Source organism: Crocuta crocuta, unplaced genomic scaffold, assembly GCF_008692635.1.
Source record: "Crocuta crocuta isolate KB4526 unplaced genomic scaffold, BGI_CrCroc_1.0 scaffold228, whole genome shotgun sequence".
Classification (NCBI taxonomy): Eukaryota; Metazoa; Chordata; class Mammalia; order Carnivora; family Hyaenidae; genus Crocuta; species Crocuta crocuta.
The window spans coordinates 134,575-156,751 of NW_027532820.1; the positions used below are offsets into that span (position 1 = coordinate 134,575).

A 22,177-nucleotide genomic window follows, 5' to 3' on the forward strand; every position below is an offset into this window, starting at 1 on the left:
ACCAATATTGACACATTATTAGTAACTAAAGTCCATAGTTTATATTAGGGCTTGCTTTTTATGTTATCTAGTACTAAGTGTTTGGACAAACCCATAATGTCATGTATCTACAATTAGAGTATCATATAGAATAATTTCACTGCCCTGAAAATGCCTTGTGCTCTACCTGTCATCCTTCTCCCCTTCTCCTCAAATTCTGACAACCGCTCATCTTTTTACTTTCTCTATAGGTTGCTTTTTTCAAAATACATAGTATTTTTACACTGGCTTCTATCACTCAGTAATAAGCATTTAAGGATTCCCCATGTCTTTTATCACTTGGTAACTCATTTTTTTTAAATCAGTAAATTATATTCCAGGGCAGACGTACCACACTTTATTGACCCATTTTTACTTAATTAAGGACATCTTGGTCGGTTCCAAGGTTTGGCAATTGTGACTAGAGCTGCTTAATCATTCATGTGTAAGATTTTGTGGACATAAGTTTTCAACTCATTCAGGTAATACCCAAGAGTGTGACTGGCGGATCGTGTGGTAAGCTTATGTTGAGTTTGTGTGAAGCCACCGAACTGTCTGCCAAAGTGACTGTACATTTTGTATTCCACCAGCAATAAATAAACATTCTTGTTGTTTCACATCCTTGGCAGCATTTGGTGTTCTATTTTAAACTTTAGCCTTTCTATCAGGCGCATAATGATATCTCATTGTTGCTTTAGTTCGTAATTCCCTAATGTATGTTGAGAAACTTTCCATATGGTATTTGCCATCTGTGTATCATCTTTGTTGTTATGGACTGAAATGCATCCTCCCAAAATTCATATGTTGAAGCCCTAACTCCAAAGTGACAGTATTTGGAAGCAGGTTCCAGAGGGAGGTGATTTAGGTGAAATGAGGTCATAAGAGTGAGGCACTGTTCTGTAGGATTAGTGTCCCTATTTTCTATTTTTTTAATTTATTTTTTTCAACCTTTATTTATTTTTGAGACACAGAGAGGGACAGAGCATGAGCAGGGGAGGGGCAGAGAGAGAGGGAGGCACAGAATCTGAAGCAGGTTCCAGGCTCTGAGCTGGCAGCACAGAGCCCAACGCAGGGCTCAAACCCGCAAACCATGAGATCATGACCTGAGCCACCCAGGTGCCCGGATTAGTGTCCTTATTAAAAAAAAAAAAAACAAACACGAGAGAGTGGGCTCTCTTTCTCTGAACACATAAATACAGAGGAAATGTCACATGAGGACACAGTGAGAAGTGGCCATCTACAAGACAGGAAGAGAGCTCTCACCAGAAATGAATTTGCTGGCACCTTGATCATGGACTTCTAGCCTCCAGAATTGTGAGAAAACAAATGTCTGTTTATTAAGCCACCCAGTCTGTGGTGTTTTGTTATGGCAGCCTGAGCAGATGAATGCATTTGGTAAGGTATCTGTTTAGATATTTAGCCCACTTTTTAATTGGGTTGTCTGTTTTCATTTCAAAAAATGTCCTTACATACTTTGGATACAAATCATTTAACAGATTATGTGTTTTGCAAGTATTTCCACCTACATGGTGGTATAGGTAGAGTTTGAGCTCTGAATACTTTGTTTTGTAATTGCCTGTCTATGTACCTATCACTCCCACTCTTGTATAAGCTCTTTGAAGGCGGAGCAGTGTTTTCACATTTAGGCATCCTCTGCAGTGAGCACAGAGCCTCGCATGAGTCAGACACATAAAAAAATGGCTGGCTGGGTGAATAAATGAGTGGATGAGCAGTGACCTGAAAGGAAAAGCTGATATATTTCAAGGAGGAGTTCAGTGTCAGGCACAGGGGTCAGGCCAGCACCAGGGGGCTGGGTTATGGCCACTGGAGACAAATGTCTGTGTCACACAACCAGGGGTTAGCATCACACAGAGGGGAGGAGCCACTGTCCTGAGTATAGTTTGGAGAGGGCCATGATTGCAGAGCCTCACAAAGGCCAGAGCAGAGAGGAGGGGCTATGGAAAGACTGTGAGCCCTGACATCTCTCAGATTAGGTATGTTTCCCCCTGAAAAGGAAAACAAAAATGCTGTATTTCATACCCATTCTCTACTGTGTCAGGGACCACATCACCTGATCTCTGTTCATATCTTTCTGATACCTGACACCACCCCTTACTCTGACTGGTGGACACCTCTTCTGGAGCTAAGTCCTGTCATTGGAAGAATTCAGATGACACATTTGAATTCTTAGAACCCCTTCTTGCTATATCTTACTGAGTCCTTTTCTGCCCCTCTTCTCCATCCTTTCCAGAGACCCTGGGCTGAAGCTCATCCTTTGAAAAGGCTTTTAACATCAATATGAAGTTTATCCTCTTCTGGACTCTCTTGAACCTGAGTGGTGAGTTCAAGACTTGCCAATAAGAAATCCGGGAGGAATCAAGAAAGATAGATAAAGATAGAAGGTACTGCGCCAGACTACAAGTGTAGAACAGATTCTCTCTCCCTCACCACCACTACAATCCCCACCAGCTTTCCAACCGGGCCACTGCCCATGTGCCTCATCTCAGCTTGATTGCTTGTATGCTTCTTGGGGAGACATGGATGGTGACACCCCAATACCAGACCTGCTCCCAAGGAAGACTGGCCTAACCCTGGGCCTGTCTAGAACAGGACCAACGTGCACAGGGAAGAATGAGAAATGGAGGTAGGGGTTGAAAGCAGAGGTCCAACTAATGGGCACCGCAAAGCATTAGAAGGTATTTGGCATTGTCCTGGCAAGTTCTAGTTACTCAGGCAAAAACCTTGGAGGTATGCTTAAAAGCTCTTTCTCTCATACCCCACATTCAATCTGTTTGGAAAATTTTTGTTGGCTCTGTCTTCTAAAAATATCCCAAATCCAATCACATCTCATCACTTCTACTGCTCACGATGGCCAAGCCATAATCTCCTTCCTGAATTATCACATTATTCTCCTAACAGACCTCTCTGTTTTCTACTCTTGCACTCAACGCTTATCCACGAGGAAATAACTGTCACTATCTTACACAAAACCCTGATGTGGCTCAACATTCCTTCAGAACAAAGTCCATGTTCTAACAACGTCACTGTTTTATTTTTTTAATTTTTAGGTTTTTTTTACATTTATTCATTTTTGAGAGACAGATTTGAGTGGGGGAGGGGCAGAGAGAGAAGGGGACACAGAATCCAAAGCAGGCTACAGGCTCTGAACTGTCAGCACAGAGCTCGACTTGGGGCTTGAACTCCTAACCCGTGAGATCATGACCTGAGCCAAAGTCAGACGCTCAACCAACTGAGACACTCAGGTGCCCCACAACGTCACTGTTTTAATCTCTGTGCCTTCCTGCTCTTCTCCCCCTCACCTTCCATGTCAGCCCCACCAGCCTCTATGATGCTCCTTAACAAGCTTTTAGATACTTGCTCCAGCTGTTTCCTCTCCCTGGAGCCCCAATGACCCAGATACCTGATGATCTAACTCTCTCATCTTCATCCCATTGATCACCACTCATGCCATCCACAGGCCCATCAACCCTGACCACTATGTAATATTACATAAGGCGCCACCACACACATGCACATTCCAGTACCACCTTTTCCTCTTTCCTTGTTCTACTATTTTTTTCCACAGCACCAATCACCATCTAACACACTGTATCATTCACCTATGTATTGTGTTTACTGTTATTGAATGTCTCCTCTCATCAGAATGTATGAGAGCAGGGATATTTATCTGCTTCATTCCCCATGTGTAACAAGCACCTAAAACAGAGCCTGGCGCGTAATAGGTTCCCAGTACTTACTTGATGAATGAATAAATTATCTCCCCCTCCTCAGATTCTGTTAGCAGTTGGTCTGTTATTTAAATGGCACTTGTATTGTTTTGCCTTTCACTGTTGTGGGAGGAAAGGGATGAGATTGATAAAAGCATTCCCAAAAAAGGTAAAAACAGAAAGTTCTCTATGAGTTGATTTAACATATGTTCGCTGAATTGTAGAAAGTATTTAGAAAACCTATATTTTAATTTGAAAAATATTTACAGAAATGAGGGAAAATTGATATGTGTGTATCATTTTCTTCATGTTTTTAGAACAAAGTAAACCAGTTTACAAATTCAGTTTACAGATAAAGGTATTAGAGAGAAGGATGGGGGGACATAAGCGTATTAAGTAATTTTACTTTGTTTTTCCCAGTGATCCCTGAAAACCACTCGGAACTTCCTGTCTATGTTTCTCTTTCTAGCTTCCCTGGCTCTTGATCCAGATTACCTAACTGGTATCACTCCTCCATACCTGGTCTACTTGAAATCTGATTACTTGCCCTGCGCTGGAGTTCTGGTTCACCCCTTATGGGTGATCACAGCTGCACACTGCAACTTACCGTAAGTAATAAGCCCCCAACACCACTTTACGCTTTGGGTTTTCAGGTTGGGCACAAACCCATACCCCTGCCTGGTGTCATTGTTCAATTAAGTGGGAGTTAGGGAGGCCTTCTGGGGATGGTCAGTGGTAGAGAAAGAGGTCTGTGGGAAGGGGCTAATAAAGGCCCATCAGGATGGATAAGTAATCTCTGTCAAATCTTTTCTCAAACAACTACATTGTTCCAGAAAGCTTCAGGTGATATTGGGGGTTACGAATCCATCAAACTACGACGAAAAAGATATACAAGTAGTTGGCTACGAGAAGATGATTCATCATCCTCACTTCTCAGTCACTTCTATTGAGTATGACCTGATGCTAATCAAGCTGAGAGAATATGTTGAACTCAACGACTATGTGAAGCTGGTCAGCCTGCCTGAAGAACCTGCCCCTGAAGAAGCCATGTGCATGGTCTCCACGTGGGCCTACAACCTATGTGATGTCTGTGAGTGACCTCAGGATAATACTCTCCTTTCAGGGTAGGAGATGCTTCTGTTCCTTCTCTACTCTTGGCTTCTGCCATTCTTCCCAATGAGGCTTCCTTCTGGCCTCTTAATTCATTTTGTCATCTCTTTTCCCTTTCCCTGCACCTTACTGGAGGAGTCCTTTGAGTCTCCTACCTCACTGTATCCTGCTACCATCTTTGCTTCAGACATGATAGAAATGGTGTCAGTGGAAAGAAGACATTTGTATTCTAGCCTTCATTTGCCGTGTGATGGTTGGTTGCTTTGCTTTTGGGGCATCAATTTTCTGAACTCCAAAATGTGGCACAAACTATATCAGATGTTTTCAAACTATATTAGACAATACAAAAACTTAAAGCCTTGAAATGTCACGAAATAATATTAACGCATTAAACATAAGATAAATATGTAATACCGTGCAAAAACAGGCAGGGGTTCTATATGCAAGATTGCGATACAACAAAAAATGATTAAAAGCTTGAGGAAAATATTTGTGAAACCTGTTTGAATGGTGACATTCTGAACATCCACTCGTTTCTTTACAAAATTGAAGAATGGCTATGATTTGTATCAGTGGAAATCCTCTATGTAATTTAAACCTACTGAATTACATGTTCTACCTCAGCTTTCTCCGACATCACATACTTCAGATTCCATGAAAAAACTTTGAGCAAATTAAGACAGATTTCTGACTTCTAAGTTTCGAGCCTGTCTGCCCACTAACCCATCCCAATATTTTCTAAGTTTGAATCCACTGTCTGTAGCTATTAATCAAGAGAGTAGTGAAGTATGGGAGTAGGATGGATGCTTATAAGGAAAACAGAACTATGGTCTTGTATATAAAATACAGTTCTATGATAGACCTTTAGGAAGAATTATTAGTACAATTTCACTCATGAGTAAGCTTACTTCTGTATTTACTATTCACTATATGCTATACACACTATAGTATGAAAAGGAGATTTATGTTGGCCAAGCTTGTCAGACTATACCTATCCATCCACCCCAATTCTCCTTTTATAGGAGTTAAGAGGCAGCTATACAGTTATCCTAACAATGTTGCTGTTGCTCCAACCTTTTTAAACTGTTCTTTGGGAAATACGTTCGGACCTTGAGGTATATTTACTTGAATACACAAAAAAAAGTAGAAATTCTTTTCTTCCAAGCCTTATTGAGGTGCAATTGAAAAATAAACATTGTATATATTTAAGCATCATATTTTGGTATACATACAGAATGGGAAATGATGGCCCCATCACTTCACATACTTACTTTATGTATGCGTGTGTGTGTGATGGGAGTATTTAAGATCTACTCTCTAAGAAAGTTTTAAGTACACAGTACAATATTATTAACTGTAGCTACCATGCTGTATATTAAATCTCTAGCACTTATTCACATAATAGCTAAAAGTTTGTACCCTTTGATCAACATACTCCTGTATCTTCCACCCACCAGCCTCTGGCAACCACCATTCTGTTCTCTGTTTCTGTGAGTTTGGCTTTTTTAGATTCCACACAGAAGTGAGATTATACAGTATTTGTCTTTCTATGTCTGGTTTATTTCACTTACCATTATGTTCTCTACACAGGTAGAAATTCTTTGACCTCTGAGAGTCAGCCAATTTGAGTTTTGAAAATAGGTAAATGTCCCTCTGGTGAGCAGTATGTTTGGCTCATCTGGATTGTGTTACTTGGTCAAGAAGAGATATGACATAATTTTGAAAAATGCAGTTTATTTTAATCTGGTTTATAAAATATTTTTTTTAGCAGATACTGAGTTTTTCTGATCTGACGAATGAAAAACTAGGCTCTCTAAATTCCTTCAAACTCTAAAAACAAGAGAGATGTTGTTTCAGGGTACACACTTACAACAAGTAGTTAAACAAGTCCTAGAGACCTAAGACATAGCATATTGAATAGAGGCAGCAATATCATATTATGATCAAACTTGCTAAGAGACTAGATCTTCATTATTCCCACCACAAAAAAGAAATGATAATTATGTGACATGATAGAGGTATTAACTGTGATGGCAATCTTATTACAATATATAAGTGTATCGGGGTGCCTGGGTGGCTCACTCGGTTAAGCGTCTGACTCTTTGGCTCAGGTCATGATCTTACAGTTAGCGAGTTCAAGCTCATGTTAGGCTCCACACTGACAGCGCAGAGCCTGCTTGGGACTCTCTCTTCTTCTTCTCTCTCTGCCCCTCCCCTGCTCTCCCTCTCTCTCTCTCAAAATAAACAAACTTAAAAAACCCCCACAATATATAAATGCATCAAATCAACACATTATACACCTTAAATTTACACATTGTTACAGGTCAAATAAATTTCAACAAAAAATTTTAAAAAGGAGTCAGTGATGAATTTCAACTAAGAGACATATAATAAACATAAAAGCTCAAAAAATAAATAAGAATTCCACGTCGAAAGATATTCTTGAAATGTTTAAAGTTCTAGAAAATCTTTAAAGTAATTTGTTTCATTTCATTGCAGAAATGTCTCATAATTATGTCACTTCCAAGAATTTAATCTCTTGTATAAAGAGAGAGACACTCGTACCGTGAGAAATTGTTAATCTGATCATTTCCTGCTGTCTCAGAAGCCGCGGTTTTGATTTCTCTCAGTGTTTGATCTCTTTTCCTTTCTGCCAGAAGAAGAAACATGTTGAAAAAGAGGACAAGGCAAAGGGGAGGTTTGTTATCTACTGACTCTTAGTCTCTCTGTCTTCCAGCCAAAGAGCCCGACTCGCTGCAGAATGTGAACATCTCCATAATCTCTATGAATGAGTGCCACGATGCCTATAAAACCTATAGGATCCAAGAAGGTATGCTGTGCTTGGGCATCGTGCCAGGAAGGAGGCTGCCCTGCAGGGTAGTGTGCTCTTAATGCCTTAGTTGCCCATTTTATTTCTTTTGTGTTTTTTTTTTTCTTTTTTGCCAGAAAGATAAGATAACCCTAGTTTCCCTTTTTTTCCCCTCCCCCTGGTAGGAAGTCACAGCCGCCCCAGCTGTCTGCAATGGGGTCCTTCAAGGAATATTGACTTTTGCAGACGGATGTGTTTTGAGAGCTGATGTTGGCATCTATACTAAAATCTTTACCTACATGTCTTGGATTAGAAATACAATTGAAAACAACTGAGCTCCCATGGTAGGAATTCTGGATCACGTGACAGAGCCTGTCCCTGTGTCCAGCCTCACAATTAAACCTTGAGAAGATGCTCTGGGTTGCGTCAGCCATGCCTGTCTCACTTCTGCCCAACAGGGTGAGTGATTTGTACACCCCTGGACTGTGGCCTTACGTGATAAGCCTTTTTCTTCCCCATTTGATAAAGATGCCAAACTCAATACCCCTTAGGCAGTTGAAGTTTATCAAGTGGGATTGTGTTCTAACAAAGAGATCATTGACCTAATGAAAAAAAATAGGGCCGTCCAGCCATTTCGGGTGACAAATCCCTACTACTTGCACCGAATTAACGAGTGCTTTTGTTGAGTGACACATGCCAAAAGGGAACGGGAAATCTGACAAAGAGAGAGCTAATTAGAGGTACAGGTGAGGGAAAAGGCTCCTAAGAAGGAGACTATAGGAGGTACTGCACTCTGTTTCTCCTTGCCCACATGGCTTTCTACACCAGGCATAGACCCTGGTCATTCATTTTGCAGAATTCTGGGTAGAGACTTGAGTCGTGAGAGGTTAATAACAAAGTGAACTGAGGCATAGGACACGGCAGATGTAACTGGGAGTTCGGGCCAGATTTTGCTAAAACATGCTTGTCCCCTCTACTATGCCTGCTGCTGCACGGACTCCATTCTCTGTAACTGTTAGCCTTGCAGTTTCCTTCCTCCCTCCCTGTCTTTTCACTTCACTCCTGCAGCTCCAGTTACCACCTGAGAGTTTCTATTGATAGTTAGCTAGGATTTAAAGCACAAGAATGGGGGCGCCTGGGTGGCTTAGTCAGTAAAGCGACCGACTTCGGCTCAGGCCATGATCTCGCGGTCTGTGAGTTCGAGCCCCACGACGGGCTCTGTGCTGACAGCTCAGAGCCTGGAGCCTGCTTTGGGTTCGATGTCCCTCCCCTGCTTATGTTCTCTCTCTCTCTCTTTCTCAAGAATAAATTAATATTAAAAAATTATTTTTTAAAAAAGCACAAAAACAAAAATGAGTTTGAGAGGGTTCTGCCCGTGGCCACTATGCGTGGGCCGTTGGAAGGAAACTCACAGTCCAGCTAGGGCACAAGGGAACTCCTCTCAGGAAGCAGAGTACCAGTGGGAAATCTCGTCCTCGAACTGAGTAAAGCCCAGCTTGCAGTGCTGAAAAGCAACATTTTGTGTACGGATTATTAAGGCAATTGTGAGAGCGTCACCTTCAGATATGGTATTAACTGACATTTTAGCTGTGGAGAAACAGATGGTTTTTGCAAGAGAGCACCTCACCCTCTGGAGATGTTTCCCACCTTAAAATGGTGCTACTATTTAAGTAGTTTATTCGGGTATCTTATAAGGCTAGTTGATTCTAGATTGACAATGCATACATCAAGGTCGCTGCATTCCATGGGCATCAGCCTACTGTCTCACCATTGTGACTTCCTTGGTTGGAAAATACATTCTGGGGCTCCTGGGTGGCTCAGTTGGTTAAGCACCTGACTCCTGATGTTGGCTCAGGTCATGATCTCACAGTTCATGAGGTCAAGCACCACCTCAGGCTTTGTGCTGACAGCATGGAGCCTGCTTGGGATTCTCCCTCTCCCTCTCTCTCTGCCCCTCCCCCATTTATATTCTCTCTCTCTCTCTCTCCCTCTCCCTCTTCCTCCCTCTCTCTGCTCCCCCCCCTCTCAAAATAAATAAAATAAAAAATTTTTAAAAAGGAAAATCCATTCCTTTTTTTTGTGGGATACATAAGGCATTCAGTTAATTCAAGGATGGTGGTGCTGGGAAGGTGGCAAGGGACAGAAAGACCAAACACAGACTATGTCATTTTCACTAAGGACAATATCTATTCCCTCCATGATGAAAGAAGGCTGCCAGGGGTACTGCATCCCTCGGAGGGGCTTTATTCTCTCATTAGATGTGCAATCAGTATCAACGTCAACCAGTGAAGTCCATCCTCAGTGAGCTGTTTGTGAAGAAATCTCTTGGAGGTCATAGTGTGGCTTAAGGAAAGATTTCCCAGAGCAATTGCTTGTGCACCTTATTTGGATTTTCGGGGCCTAATTTACCTCTGGTCCATTACACTATAAGTTGGGGATGGAATGTTGTTGAGCATATCCAAGTCAATGACAGTCACCCACCTAGAGCAAGTTTCATGGCCAACTGGTGATCTGGAGTCAGGCATTTAGTCTCCAGTAGCCCTCAGTGGCAAACCAGAAGTTACTTCCCCAAAGGGAAAAAGGAGCAAGAACGTGCTACCGTGTTTTGGGATCTCTATTTTGATTTTCTTATTCAGTTTTGCATTAAAGATACTTCTAGCACCATTGACCCAACAGAGTTTAAATCTAAGAAACAGTGAATTGTACTTCAACCTGTGCTGGCTGCAAAGTCTTTTCTGACTTACTCTCTTCCTAAACTAGCAGCTTTCTAGATCACTCATTAAATGGTTCAGAGCATGTTATCCTAATGAGATAGATGTTGCTTATAAAAGTTAGAGGTCTCCAGATGCCATTCTTCATAGCAGGGAGCACAAGTACAAAACATGTTTAATTCGACAGAGGAATCCAACATATACCCACCTGCAGTAGCAGGTGCAAATATTTCACTGGTTATATCACCTGCCCACCATTGCATATCTGTCTTTTCAAGACACCCAGGCAACTTTCTACTTCCTGTTATCTCATACTACCAACATGGTATCATCAATACAACAGATCAGCATGGTACCCTTTGAGATTGTCAAGTTCCTTAAAGACTATATTCAGGTTCAGGGGCAGAGCAATGATGACTGCCTGAGCATGGAGGTAAAAACATACTGTTGTCCCTGACAAATGAAAGCTAATTAATTCTGAGCTTCTCAATGCAGTGTACAAAAATACATTTTCCAGATGGATCGTTGCATACTGAGTGTGAAGGATTGAATTTATTTGCTCTAGTAAGGAGGCTACATATGGAACAGCAACTATAATTGGTGTTACCACGTGATAATCAAACACTATCATTTCCCATCACTCTATGACCTAGCCACCTGAAGAACTGGATTAGATTATAACACTAATTCTCACCCTGCATATTTCAAGTCTGCGTTGGTAGTACTGATCTCAGCAATGTGCTGATGTTTTAGATTTATTAAGGGGCAGTCCCATCAACTTTCTCTTAGCCCTTTCTACAACAAAAGTCCTCACTTCACAGACCCAAGAGATATTGTAGAGATTCTACCAGTTGTAAGAAAACAAATGCACCCCTTCCATCCTTGCCAATGCACATAGGAAATATGGAAATAAATTCTAGATGGTTTCAGAGCCCCCACTGAATTACTCTAGGGAAGACTTAGGTAAAAAAAAAAAAATCACCCACTTATCCCTCAATTTGCAAAAGCCCCATACTGATCAGAGGATAGCACTGATTATAAGTCTTCCCTGCCACCACAAACACCACAGATTAGTATCAATTCAAAACCAAAATCTCAAAAAATTTAACTATGTTCTTGTCCCTAGAGCACAAGTTACCAAGCAAATAGACTCAGGTCACCTTTCTATGGGCTAAAAAGGAGGCTCTCAATGTTAGAACAAGGTTCATCTTCTAGGGTGCCAGGTGGGCACTGACTCAGTGTCTGTAACTAACAGGTTTGTGACCTAGGGAGGGTCCCATCATATTTTAGGATGCTGACTCCCACTGGTCCACTAGTATCAAATCTGTCAGGTGTTTTTTGTTTGTTTGTTTTGTGACATAAATCAAATAAGAAATAGAGTTTCCTGTCAGTTTCATTCCTGGGGATCCCATGTTTATGGAGAACCCTTGAAAGAATCCTCTTCAGGGCCCCAAACCATCACCAGATAACATTGTTTGTTTCCATTTAAGAGTAAGAGGAGCAAATGAACTTAATAACTTAACATTTGTCGATGTTCCTGAAACAAGTTAGACTAAAATCTAAGGGGTCCTTTAGCGGGAGACAGATGCCACTGAGAAAGGAGAACATGTGGCATCTGTAAGATTATTTGTTTATATATTTGCACTTTATGTTTTTAGTAGAAAATATGGTAGAATCTGCCACTCAGGATCCTGAGTGGTGGGATACATCTTTCTAATTTTAAGTTACAGCCTTGGGAATTCCATGTTGCCATATGTCTAAGCAATATTCTCTATCAGCTCTATAAGTAACCTTGCCAGGAATTTCCCTTCCCATCTGCCCTATCCCTTTGTGTCTCTCCATTTGTTCAGAAGTTATGTGGAAAATATGGGGGGGGGGTTATCAGTTTCCTCAAATCATAACAACAGGTTAGGATTTGGGGAGCATGTTCCACTGAGTAAGAAGATACTCCCTATAACCACTGTTCTCAAGGCTGAAAAGCTATGATCCCCAAAGCTAAATGTGAGTGAGTAGGCCAGGATCTTACAGAAACAAGGTGAAGATTCGGCTAGAGCCTATGGTTGTGCACAGAAATTAATGCCAGCTACCGTACTGATGATCCTTTCAAGACTTCTTATAATTTGCAAGCCTTCTTTTGTGTTTCCATTTCAAGGACAGGAGGATTTCAGAAACCATAAAATGAGCTCTGTTCAACAGGGAATCAGGGTGGAAGAAAGCCTTGATTTGAAGTCATTGTCTATAACAATTGGAGGATCAAGTTGCCCATTGGAAGTTAAAGATGGGGATTAGAGAAGCCAGTCCAGGGGCTGACACTGTCTAGGAACCCCAAGGTCATTGCTCCCAGGCCCTTTGAAAACTCAGCAGTACTAGGTACCTTCACTATCTCGCTTTGGGGTGTCTCGTAGCTACTTTGACTAAAATCAAACCAATGCTCCTGTTGCTCTTTCTATGACTTGGTGGTAGTGGTGGTTTGTTTTTAAGAGATTATTAAATGTTAGTAAATTGCATGTAGGATTTGCTTCAACTATAAAATATGCATGCAAACTTGCTTTTGGCTGGCTCTCTGTAGCCCCAAATCCCTACCTTGGGCCATTCAGTTGGTACACCTATGATCTCTAGAACCTCATCTACAACAGCAGCCCAAGATGTGGGGTCAATACTATCCTTGATTAAGAGAAGTGTAACTCATCACCAAGCCAAACTTGCCATTACACTTCTCTACCCGAATAGCCCAAATCTAGTAACTGGGACTCTGCCCCGTTCCTGCAGTGAAGTACCCCCACACTACCTTTTAATCCCAGTTCCATTAATGGTGTCTTTGTCTTGACAACCTTGTCTGATTCCCCAGCTCCTATGAGCCTTGGTCTCTGCCTTACTCTTCCTAGATTTTGCTGGGAGCCCATCTGGGGCCAGCTTCTTGCTGTCACAACTTCTTGCTGCTGCTTCCTGCCATCCAGCTGGTTCTCCTGGCCCTGCTGCCCCTCGACTGGCCACCTGCCTGACTTCCCTCCAGACCTCAATATGCTTCGCGGTCTGGATTCTGCCAGCTTTGTTGGTGCCCTGCTCTGACTGCTATGCCTCCACTCTGATTTCCAACACCTCCCCCTCCAGCGTAAGTTTATCTCATTTCTAGATGCCCAAAAGGATGATCTCAGGCTTGGTGTGCCTGAAAGAGCATGGGTTTGGGATAAGATTTAGTATTTAATCCCGAGTTCAAATGTTTATTTACTTATTTTGAGAGAAAGACAGAGCATGAGTGGAGGAGGGACAGAGAAAGAGACACACAGAATCTGAAGCAAAGTCCCTTCAATAACTACTAGTTTTTAATTCCTTAAGCAAGGAATTAAGTAATTTAACCTGTCTTGTCTTAATATATCTCTAAAATGGGACCAGTCGTACATAAGACAACTTGTGTAAGGCATGAAACATAATACTTAGCACATAGTAGGCACTCAATAAGTGAGAACCCCACTTCTAAGTCTTTGCCAAGGGATAATTGGTAATGTCACCATTTCTATTTTCTTTTATGATTTTTTAAAAGTTTATTTTATTTATTTTGTGGGGGGAGAAAGAGAGAGCATGGGAGGGGCAGAGAGAGAGAGAGAGAGAGAGAGAATCCCAAGCAGGCTGTGCACTGTCAGCATGGGGTCTGATGTGGGGCTTGAAATCACGAACTGTGAGATCATGACCTGAGCTCAAATCAAGAGTTAGATGCTTAACTGACTGAGCCACCCAGGTCGCCCTGTCACCATTTCTTTACATCTGTGTTTGTCTTTCTTCAATTGGGATGGAAACTATTTTCATGTCCACACACACAGACAAAATAAATAAGTAAATCAGGTTATATCAGAGAGCCAAAGAACAATCTGATAGAATTTACCAATATATGTTCCCTTTCCTCAGGTGCCAGGCCCCTGTGCCTTCCCCAGTCTGTATGGGAGAGGCTCTTAGGTATAAAATATAAAAATGATGTTTTACAACATTATTGTATTTATTTGGGTAGAGGTAAAAATCTATAACTGCAAGACAAGTATCTTGTAATATTGTTTAATTAGACAGTCAATTGCCAGATAGGGTTGCTTCATTTTTGAAATGTTTCCCTAGTTTCAGAAATCCCAAACTCTCATTGTACATAATGAAGATAACCCACAAAAGTAGAAAAACAAGTTTAAATTCACAACCCTAACTACTTCATTACTTTGTTAAGCTTTCTAGTATTCCATGCTTTCTCCTCAGCTTGGCTAACTGCTCATCTATGTCAGGATTCATTGACTTCCACCTCCACTTTATTCCAGTTTATCCTTAACAAGCCCTCACCAGGGAACTCATGGATGTGTGCTTAAACTCAAGGGACTTGCATGGATCCCAAAGCCCCAATAATTATGAACCCATTATCAACTTCCTCTTCCCAAGCCCACCTGTATCTAAGCCCCTGCCTTCACAGGAGACCTACCCTTTCTCTCCTGCTCAGGAGCCCTGAAATGACGGTATAGGGGCCGTAAATATGGGCTATGTTTCTGTTTGGGGCTCAGGAATCTGAATTATAACAGAGAAGCCCCATTCTCCTTCCTCTGCTTCTCAGAGCTGCAAGTGAAACTTTGAGCTCATGCTGTCTGCTCTCCGGGGACCTTCTAAATGAAAGAATAAAGAAGAAGAGAGAGGGGTGAAATTTGGAGGTGGTAAAGAGGAAACACGCCTGGTATTTCTTGAAAGCCACCCCATATCTAGTAAAAGACTGAAAACGGAGCGGGTACTCTGCGCCTGTACTGATTGAGAAGATGGCTGAGACAAAGGGGAACAAAGACTGCTGTCTTAGGTGCCTGTATTTACCTGCCCATCCTGGAATTCCATAAGCTTCAAACTAACCCAAACTATGGAGATAACCACAGAGCAGAATCTTAATTTACACCATCAAAATATATTACCTTCCCCTCCAAATAGTTAGATTTATTATGCATAACTGTCTATTCCCATCTGGACCCACCGACCCCTAGGACAAGTCTGCAGGGTACTTAGGGGTTCTGCAGGACACTCACCTGACTTGCTGCCACATCGCGTGTGGACTTCTCTGTGCTCTCCGTCCACATCTGCACCACGATGGGAGCCGCCTTTCTGGAAGGGGTTAGAGATGCCTTCCAAATCACACCTGTCTTGTCCCGGTGGCAATGTATTCATTACACAAAAAGGCAGCATCAAAGGTGTTGAGAGTCACAGATCTGACTCAGAATTCCTGTACTTGAGTCCTGGCTGTACGACCATTACCCACGTGACACTGGGCAGGTCCTGCAAGTGATTGAGCATCCACTTCCCTATCAAAATAAAAGCAAAAATAAAAAGCAACAAATGGTGGTACTTGGCCTAATAGGGCATTTGAAAGTATTGAATGAGAAAATGAAGCTAAATATACTTTGTAGGGACATGGACAAATCACTCTCACCAGACTGCAGACAGGAAACTACATCACATAGATCAGTATTAACCATCTGGATAACAACGGATAGAAAAAAAAAGAATCTAATCAAAAAGCATCCTGTGAATCCCTTCCATCTGCCAATCTAGGAGGGCTAGTTTAGTCACCAAGGAGTCGAGGGTCTAGAAGTGGTATTAAGGCCTGGTTCATGGTCCAAGTGAACAGAACTGCATCTAGGAAGTCTCCAGGGAGCTCCCGGGGCCTGAGGTTGAAGGGAGCCCATCGATCAGAACATGGTGCCTTTCATAGCTCCAGCCCGAGGGGCTTGGCTGTAGTTCCAAAAGCTGCCAGCAGAGGACCTCAGCTTTCCTTAGGAGCCTGTGGCCCAGGCCTCTCTGCCCTGCCAGCCTCTTGGCCGCCTCTGACCAAGAATTGAAGTGGGAGAGTTCTCAGAGGTCCCCTTCTTGGAGGGATCAGGGAACAGATACCCAAATGTCCCCAGTGCCCTGAGCCAGCCTCTAGCCCGGGTCCCCATCACCGTTCTTGGCCTCCAGAGCTGCGCTGGTGTTCACCACAAAACCGGAGAGGGGCCGAGAGAGGACTCACCTGTGACCTCTGCCAGACTCTCAGTCTGAGCCGGTGATGGAGAACTTACGGGCAGATGGTGCCCCCTAGTGGACAAAACTTCCTCTCCGCAAGCGCCGAGGAAAGGGCATTTGCCGGCAGCTCAGCCTCAGGGCCACCCAGACCACCATCAGGACCGAGGTTCCCTTGATATGTCTTCTCATTCTCTCCCAGCTTGCACCCCAGTTACCTGCTCTTCTGGTCCACACCCTCTGGGATAGAGATGTTCCGAGCCAGAAGCCGAGTGGCGCAGCAGCCTTCCAGCCTCCCATCTCTGCAGAGCTCCCTGGATCCGGGCCTCTCTCCACGCCCCACACCTGCCTGCGGGTTCTGGGCCAATTTGCCTGGGGCCCGAGCCTCCTTGCTCCGCCCTCACTCTGTGTATGGCCTTGCTCAGGTTGCAAACTCAGTTCTGAGCCATGGCTTTTCAGTCAATGTTCACAGAGGGCTGCGGATCCAGACCCTGGTCCTTTCTGGGTCAGGACCTCGCTGAGGATTTTACTTTTAAAAATATCAGCTGGAGATTGGGGTGTGAGATGTTAGGTGGTGGTGAGCACTGCGTAAGGGGGATCTAATTCGAAAAGTGGGTATTTATTCTAGGGGTGTGAGTGAAGGGGCTACATATGGAGACACTCATTCTGCCTCCTTCCTGAGCTCCCAGAATTTCTCCCGGTTTCTTTGTGGCACCCCTCTGGGCATTGATACTGGTGTGAAAATGCATTGGCTTGTTATGTAGGCATATTGTGGAGAACTGTGCTGTTCGATCCTCAGCAGGCTCTGAGCTGGGTACAGTTACTGTCTGTACTTTATAGGCATAGAAGCCAAGTTTGAGGGAGATTAAGTCTTTCCCAAAGCTCACAGGTGGCCGAGTGGTCTGCAGTGGAGCCCTTCAGAGCCTGTGGTTAAATTGCTGTGCTCCTCAAGCAGAGTGTTCACCAAAAGGGCAATAGGAGAGCAGCAGTAAGAGTCTGTAGAGGGTTGCCTGGGTGGCCCAGTCGGTTAAGCGTTGGCTCAGGTCAGGATCTCATGGTTTGCAAGATGGCGCCCTGGGTCCGGCTCTGCATTGGCAGCTTGGAGCCTGTTTGGAATTCTCTCTCCCCCTCTCTTTCTTTCTCTCCCTCTCTGACCCTTTCCTGCTCCCGCTCGTGCACATGCTCTTTCTCACACACACTCCCTCTCTCAAAAATAAATAAAGAAATGAAAAAATAAACAGGAAAAAAAAAGTCTGCTTGTAGAAAAGAGGCAAGAAGGAAGGATCTGGGGGGAGAGGAGGCAGGCTTAGGAGGGCTGTCAGCGCGCAGGGGGAGGTTGGGTCTGTGGTTGCCAATCTGGGATGGTTTTTATTCATTCGTCCAAGGAGGGTGTCTCACTGTGTCTTTGCTGCAGGTGCAGTACAGGGCTCTGCTCTGGGTCACGTTGGCGACATGCAGCCTCAGCTCCGTGTTATCGACCCGCGTCACCTGGTAATGTGCTCCGGGATGGGATACAACCTCCTTATCCTCAGGACTCCGCAGGGTGGCCAGCAGCTGCAGTTGGCCCTGGAGATCTTGTTGGTACCAGCTCATCCAGGGGTACTGGGAATCCCTCAGGATGCAGTGCAGGGTTTTAGCTTGTCCATGAAGTACCAGGGCCCATCTGGGCCTTTGCTCCACCAGGCTTGCTGAGGCATCTGCAATACACAGTCGGGCCAGGTTAAAGGTACTGAGGGTAGCAGCAACCTCCCGCACGCTGCTTCCCCAAATAACCGGCTGCAGCAAAATCCCAAAGAGAAGGGCCCATGAGCAATGGCAGTTGGAGACGGAAGGGATACTTTGTCGGCCGGGGGTGGGAGTGCTATGCTGGCAGGATCTTAGAAGGCCTAGGATGAAGGAGCAAAATTGTGCAAACTGGTCCCTCTTTCCCTCCCTCAACCCATGGAGTGGCTTTCTCTGCCTGGTGTCTGACCTGTTCTCACGGTAGCCACGAGCACCCAGCCCCACAGAATGGGAAACGGTACCATTCCCTTGGCCTCATGGGCTTTCTCCAGCAAGGCAGTGGGACGGGGCCAGCCAGGCCGGAGAGCAGGGGTCTGTGAGGTGGCAATTAGTAGCTGACACTCTAGACCTAAAACTCAAAAGGGAGTGGCTTTTCCAGGAAACTCAATATTCTGTCTCATTTTCTCACTGAGGTTCAGACCCCACAGTTTCCTGTTTCCTGCATTCCTACAGCCCTCACACGGGCTTGCACACACCACCCCCACATTCACTGAGGGCCTTAGTGAAGGTACTTGGCCCTGCACCCTCTCAACTGTGTTCCAGACATGCTGAACACAGACAACAGTAGTTCTGAATCTGGGCCTCAAATCTTCCCAAGGGATGAAAACATCTCAATGCAGCCAAGCAGGCTGGTAGACTGAGCGAAGAGGTCTCTCCCCCATACTTGAGAGGCCCAGCGGACAGTGGGCACTCATTTCTAATTACCTGCGTTTTCCTCTGTGAGGGCAACTACAAGTTAAACATAAGAGACTAATTTTTCCCTGTTGAAAATAAGGGAAGAGACTTAACTCCTGTTCATTTACCTTAGAAAACGTGTAATTTTAAGTTCTTTCTCTGTTCTTTTTTAGAAAACTTTTTTAATGTTTATTTATTTTTGAGATCGAGAGAGAAAGAGTGTGAGCGGGGGAGATGCAGAGAGAGAGGCAGACAGAGAATCCTAAGCAGACTCCAGGCTCTGAGCTGTCAGCACTGAGCCTGATGCGGGGCTTGAACCCACAAGCCGTGGGATCATGACCTGAGCCAAAGTCGGACACTTAACCAATTGAGCCACCCAGGCGCCCCTCTGTTCTTTTGAAATGTATGCAAATCACCCAGAAATGTTTTTCTCAAGGACCTGCTGTCATCTCTTGAAATACAAATGTCAGGATGAGCCTAACTTAATTTCGAGCAGATGCCTCACACCAAGTTGCAAAATGATTCCCTGTTCTAAAGATGTGGCAAGTTAACTTTGCCTTTGGGTGAAGCAAATTAGCAAATCCAGATGGACACCCCCAGTTACCAACTGACTGTAAGATGAACCTGGGGTTAACAAAAGTCCTGCCCAGGCCTCTTAGTTGAGGACTGGTTATTGCTTATCTTGAGAACATTTATGTAATGGGTTGTGTCTGATTACCTATATAAAAGGCCAGGATGTCTGTCTGCCTTTGTAATCCCTTAACATAATACCTGGGAGGTATCTCACATTGGTTTAAGGTTTACTCAGTAATAAGACTGCTTTCTTTCCTACGTTGGGGGAGAGATTTTTCTGAGTCGAGAGGAGCTTTTATTTCCAGTTGCATTTTCCTGACAACTCACAGCGCCGGCACTACCTAGCGGTGTGGCCTTGGGACTCAGTACCTCCCTCTGTAAGACGGAGATAGTGATGAAAGTGATTTCATAGGAGAAAACAGATTAATACATGAAAAATTCTTGGACTAGAGTTTGGCACAGACTGAGCACTTAGAGTTGACTCCTGTCACCGCCACGGCCAACTGTCAATTCAATTCCAATATGACAATTAATAGCAGCATTTACCTCTCTTTCTCTCTCAGCCATCAACTGAGATTAAAGTCACAAGATCTCATAACTTTCCCACAGTGGTAAGAGGCCTCATTTTGCACAAAGTTTGGAAATCAGTGATCTGGGAAATTAGGTGTAAAAGGCCCGTAGCTACCTTCCTTTCCCCCTCAGCATTTTACAGACAAAAGGAAGGGGACACGTAGGAACCTAGCAACTGACGTTTACTATTTCAAGACCTGGGACTGCACTGTATTCACGTCAGTGTCCCCAGTGAGGTGTCTGCGTTGTCACACACTCTTGATGAATGAAGAAGACAACCGGAACAAGATAAGACCCGTCACCCTGGAGACTTCATGTCAGAGAACAGCTGTGGCCTGGCATCCTGGGGCTTTGCGCCTCCCAGATTCACTAATTTTGTTAATCTGCTCAAGTATAAATACTTACAACAATATGGTTCCCATGATTCTGGCAAAGAGTAACAGCTATGATGTCATGTGGTGACAGCATAATACAGTTTGTAATTCAGTTGGCTTGATGACTTGAAAACTGTGTGGTTGCTGATTTAAAAAAAAACACAGATTTTCATTATGTACAATTTTGTGTATAAAACAAGGCTGTTAACATTTTCTATATCTGACTATTTCAAATTTGCACCATCTAATCATAAAGAAAATATCCATCACCCTGCATTCTCAGTAACATGTGCCGGTTCCCTTTTGCCTTTTGCTGTCCTGCCTATTTCCAACCTCGTCTTTCCAGAGATGGAGAGGGATGAAGCTCTGGAAGGCAGTGCCCAAATCACACGTGGTGAATACCAGAAATACGTGCGTGCCGGTTCAGAGACGTCCTCACCTAGCAAGCCATGTGCATGGCATTCTGAGTTTACTCTGGGAGAGAGCGGCTCGGGGGAGCAGAGGGTAGAAGGGAAGGGGGCTGGGAGAGGGAGAAAACCCTAACTGGGGGAACAGGTAAACAGGGAGAGAAAAGCCCAGTGGGTGGCCAGAAGGAACCCAGGAACAGAAATCGTGAGCTGCAGGCACTGGCTCCCAGCTTTCTCCCTGAGGCGGCCACTCTGGCCCGCAGACAGATAGCAGGATAAGGGATCCTGGCCCCATCTTGGTTTATAGGACTGGCCGTCCTGTCTCCCTGCCACCCCCGTCCTGAGTCTTAATCCCCAAATGCGATTGGGATCAGACTGTCTCTGATACTCCTGTTATCTCCTCCCTGGATTCCTGCTACTCAAGGTCATTGCCTCCCAGGCTTCTCCTCTGGTCTTGGCCCTGCTCCCATCCTGGGCCAAGGTAAGCCTCTTCCTTCCAGATGGCTGCCTAGCATCCTCCTCTCTCCCAGAGAAGGCATGGGAAATGGCTTTTCTTCTCTTACTACCCCCCAGTTCCAACTCAGGTGCTCATAGCAGCTGCCAACCACCCCAGTTGGGTCCATACCAGCTTTGATGAACTTAATAGGTACTAAAAACAATATGCATGTCCTGAATGGAGGCATAAATAGATGCTCTGGCTCCGATCCACCTCCGAGCAGGATTCCTGTGTGATGTGTGGTCTAGTTTCTGTGCTGGGAGATGCCCCCTGGACACATGTCCTGTGTCATAACTTGGGCAGAAAGAACTCTGCGCATAAAGTGAGATGTGTGTCCCCTCCCTAAGAAGCAATCAGCAGATGATAACCCCTTCCATCAGGGCCAGCCACGGTGGGGAAGGCATGGCGGGTGGCTGGGTGCCTTGTGAGTGTCTGTAGCCTAAGCAAAAAAATGGAAAGAGCACTGACCTGGGGACAGAGCCCCTGTGTTCTTGTGTTAGTTCTGTCTCTGACTGGATGGGGGAATCAGGCACTCCTCATGTTACCCCTTGGTATTTCCCTTTCCTCTTCTAAAACATATAAGTGGATTGCAATCCTTGGAAAATTAAGTGGGTCTAAAATTCTTTTTCACTAAAATTTCTTTTTCTAAAATTCATTGCCTGACAGCAATGTCTATTTTTTGGTAAATCTGGTGTCCTAATATTCTAACATTCATTCTGTGCTTTTATTATTTGAATACCAAAGCACTAGCCAGTGGGGACCCTGAGCCAAGCATCCAAGTGGAGAGTCAACTAAATGTGACTTCTCCGGCAGGCAATTCATGGAAGGAAGGGTAAAGCACCAAACATCCCAAAGCTCAGTTACATTTATTCCCCCATTCTCTCTGTCTTCTTTCCTTCCCCTCCTCCTCCCCACTGC

General features: G+C 44.1%; 1 protein-coding gene and 1 long non-coding RNA gene across 3 annotated transcripts; one reads left to right on the forward strand and one right to left on the reverse strand.

Moving 5' to 3' along the window:
- The first annotated feature begins 1,949 nt into the window (after window positions 1-1,949).
- On the forward strand, window positions 1,950-8,085 carry PRSS58 (serine protease 58). 2 transcript variants are annotated; one of them, XM_077781040.1, is made up of 6 exons: window positions 1,950-2,012; window positions 2,270-2,356; window positions 4,216-4,354; window positions 4,580-4,836; window positions 7,594-7,733; window positions 7,851-8,085. In XM_077781040.1, exons 2-6 carry the CDS (start codon window positions 2,317-2,319, stop codon window positions 7,998-8,000), a joined length of 726 nt encoding a protein of 241 aa, XP_077637166.1. In that variant the 5' UTR covers window positions 1,950-2,012; window positions 2,270-2,316; the 3' UTR covers window positions 8,001-8,085. The 2 variants fall into 2 exon arrangements, with proteins under 2 accessions (XP_077637166.1, XP_077637167.1); XM_077781041.1 differs by having other exon boundaries at window positions 7,594-7,686.
- LOC144245705 (uncharacterized) lies at window positions 3,785-15,678 on the reverse strand. The gene is made up of 3 exons (XR_013339401.1): window positions 15,413-15,678; window positions 7,422-7,506; window positions 3,785-3,866 (listed from the first exon to the last, which is right to left on the reverse strand). It is a non-coding gene; the product is annotated as an uncharacterized LOC144245705 (long non-coding RNA).
- Window positions 15,679-22,177: the final 6,499 nt, after the last annotated feature.

Excerpts from the sequence above, each read along its gene's own strand:
- PRSS58 (XM_077781040.1), top strand. The coding sequence starts at position 2,317 with ATGAAGTTTATCCTCTTCTGGACTCTCTTGAACCTGAGTG. Across the intron at positions 4,355-4,579 it reads GCTGCACACTGCAACTTACC|AAAGCTTCAGGTGATATTGG; the intron begins GTAAGTAATAAG and ends ACATTGTTCCAG. Across the intron at positions 7,734-7,850 it reads GAAGGAGGCTGCCCTGCAGG|GAAGTCACAGCCGCCCCAGC; the intron begins GTAGTGTGCTCT and ends TCCCCCTGGTAG.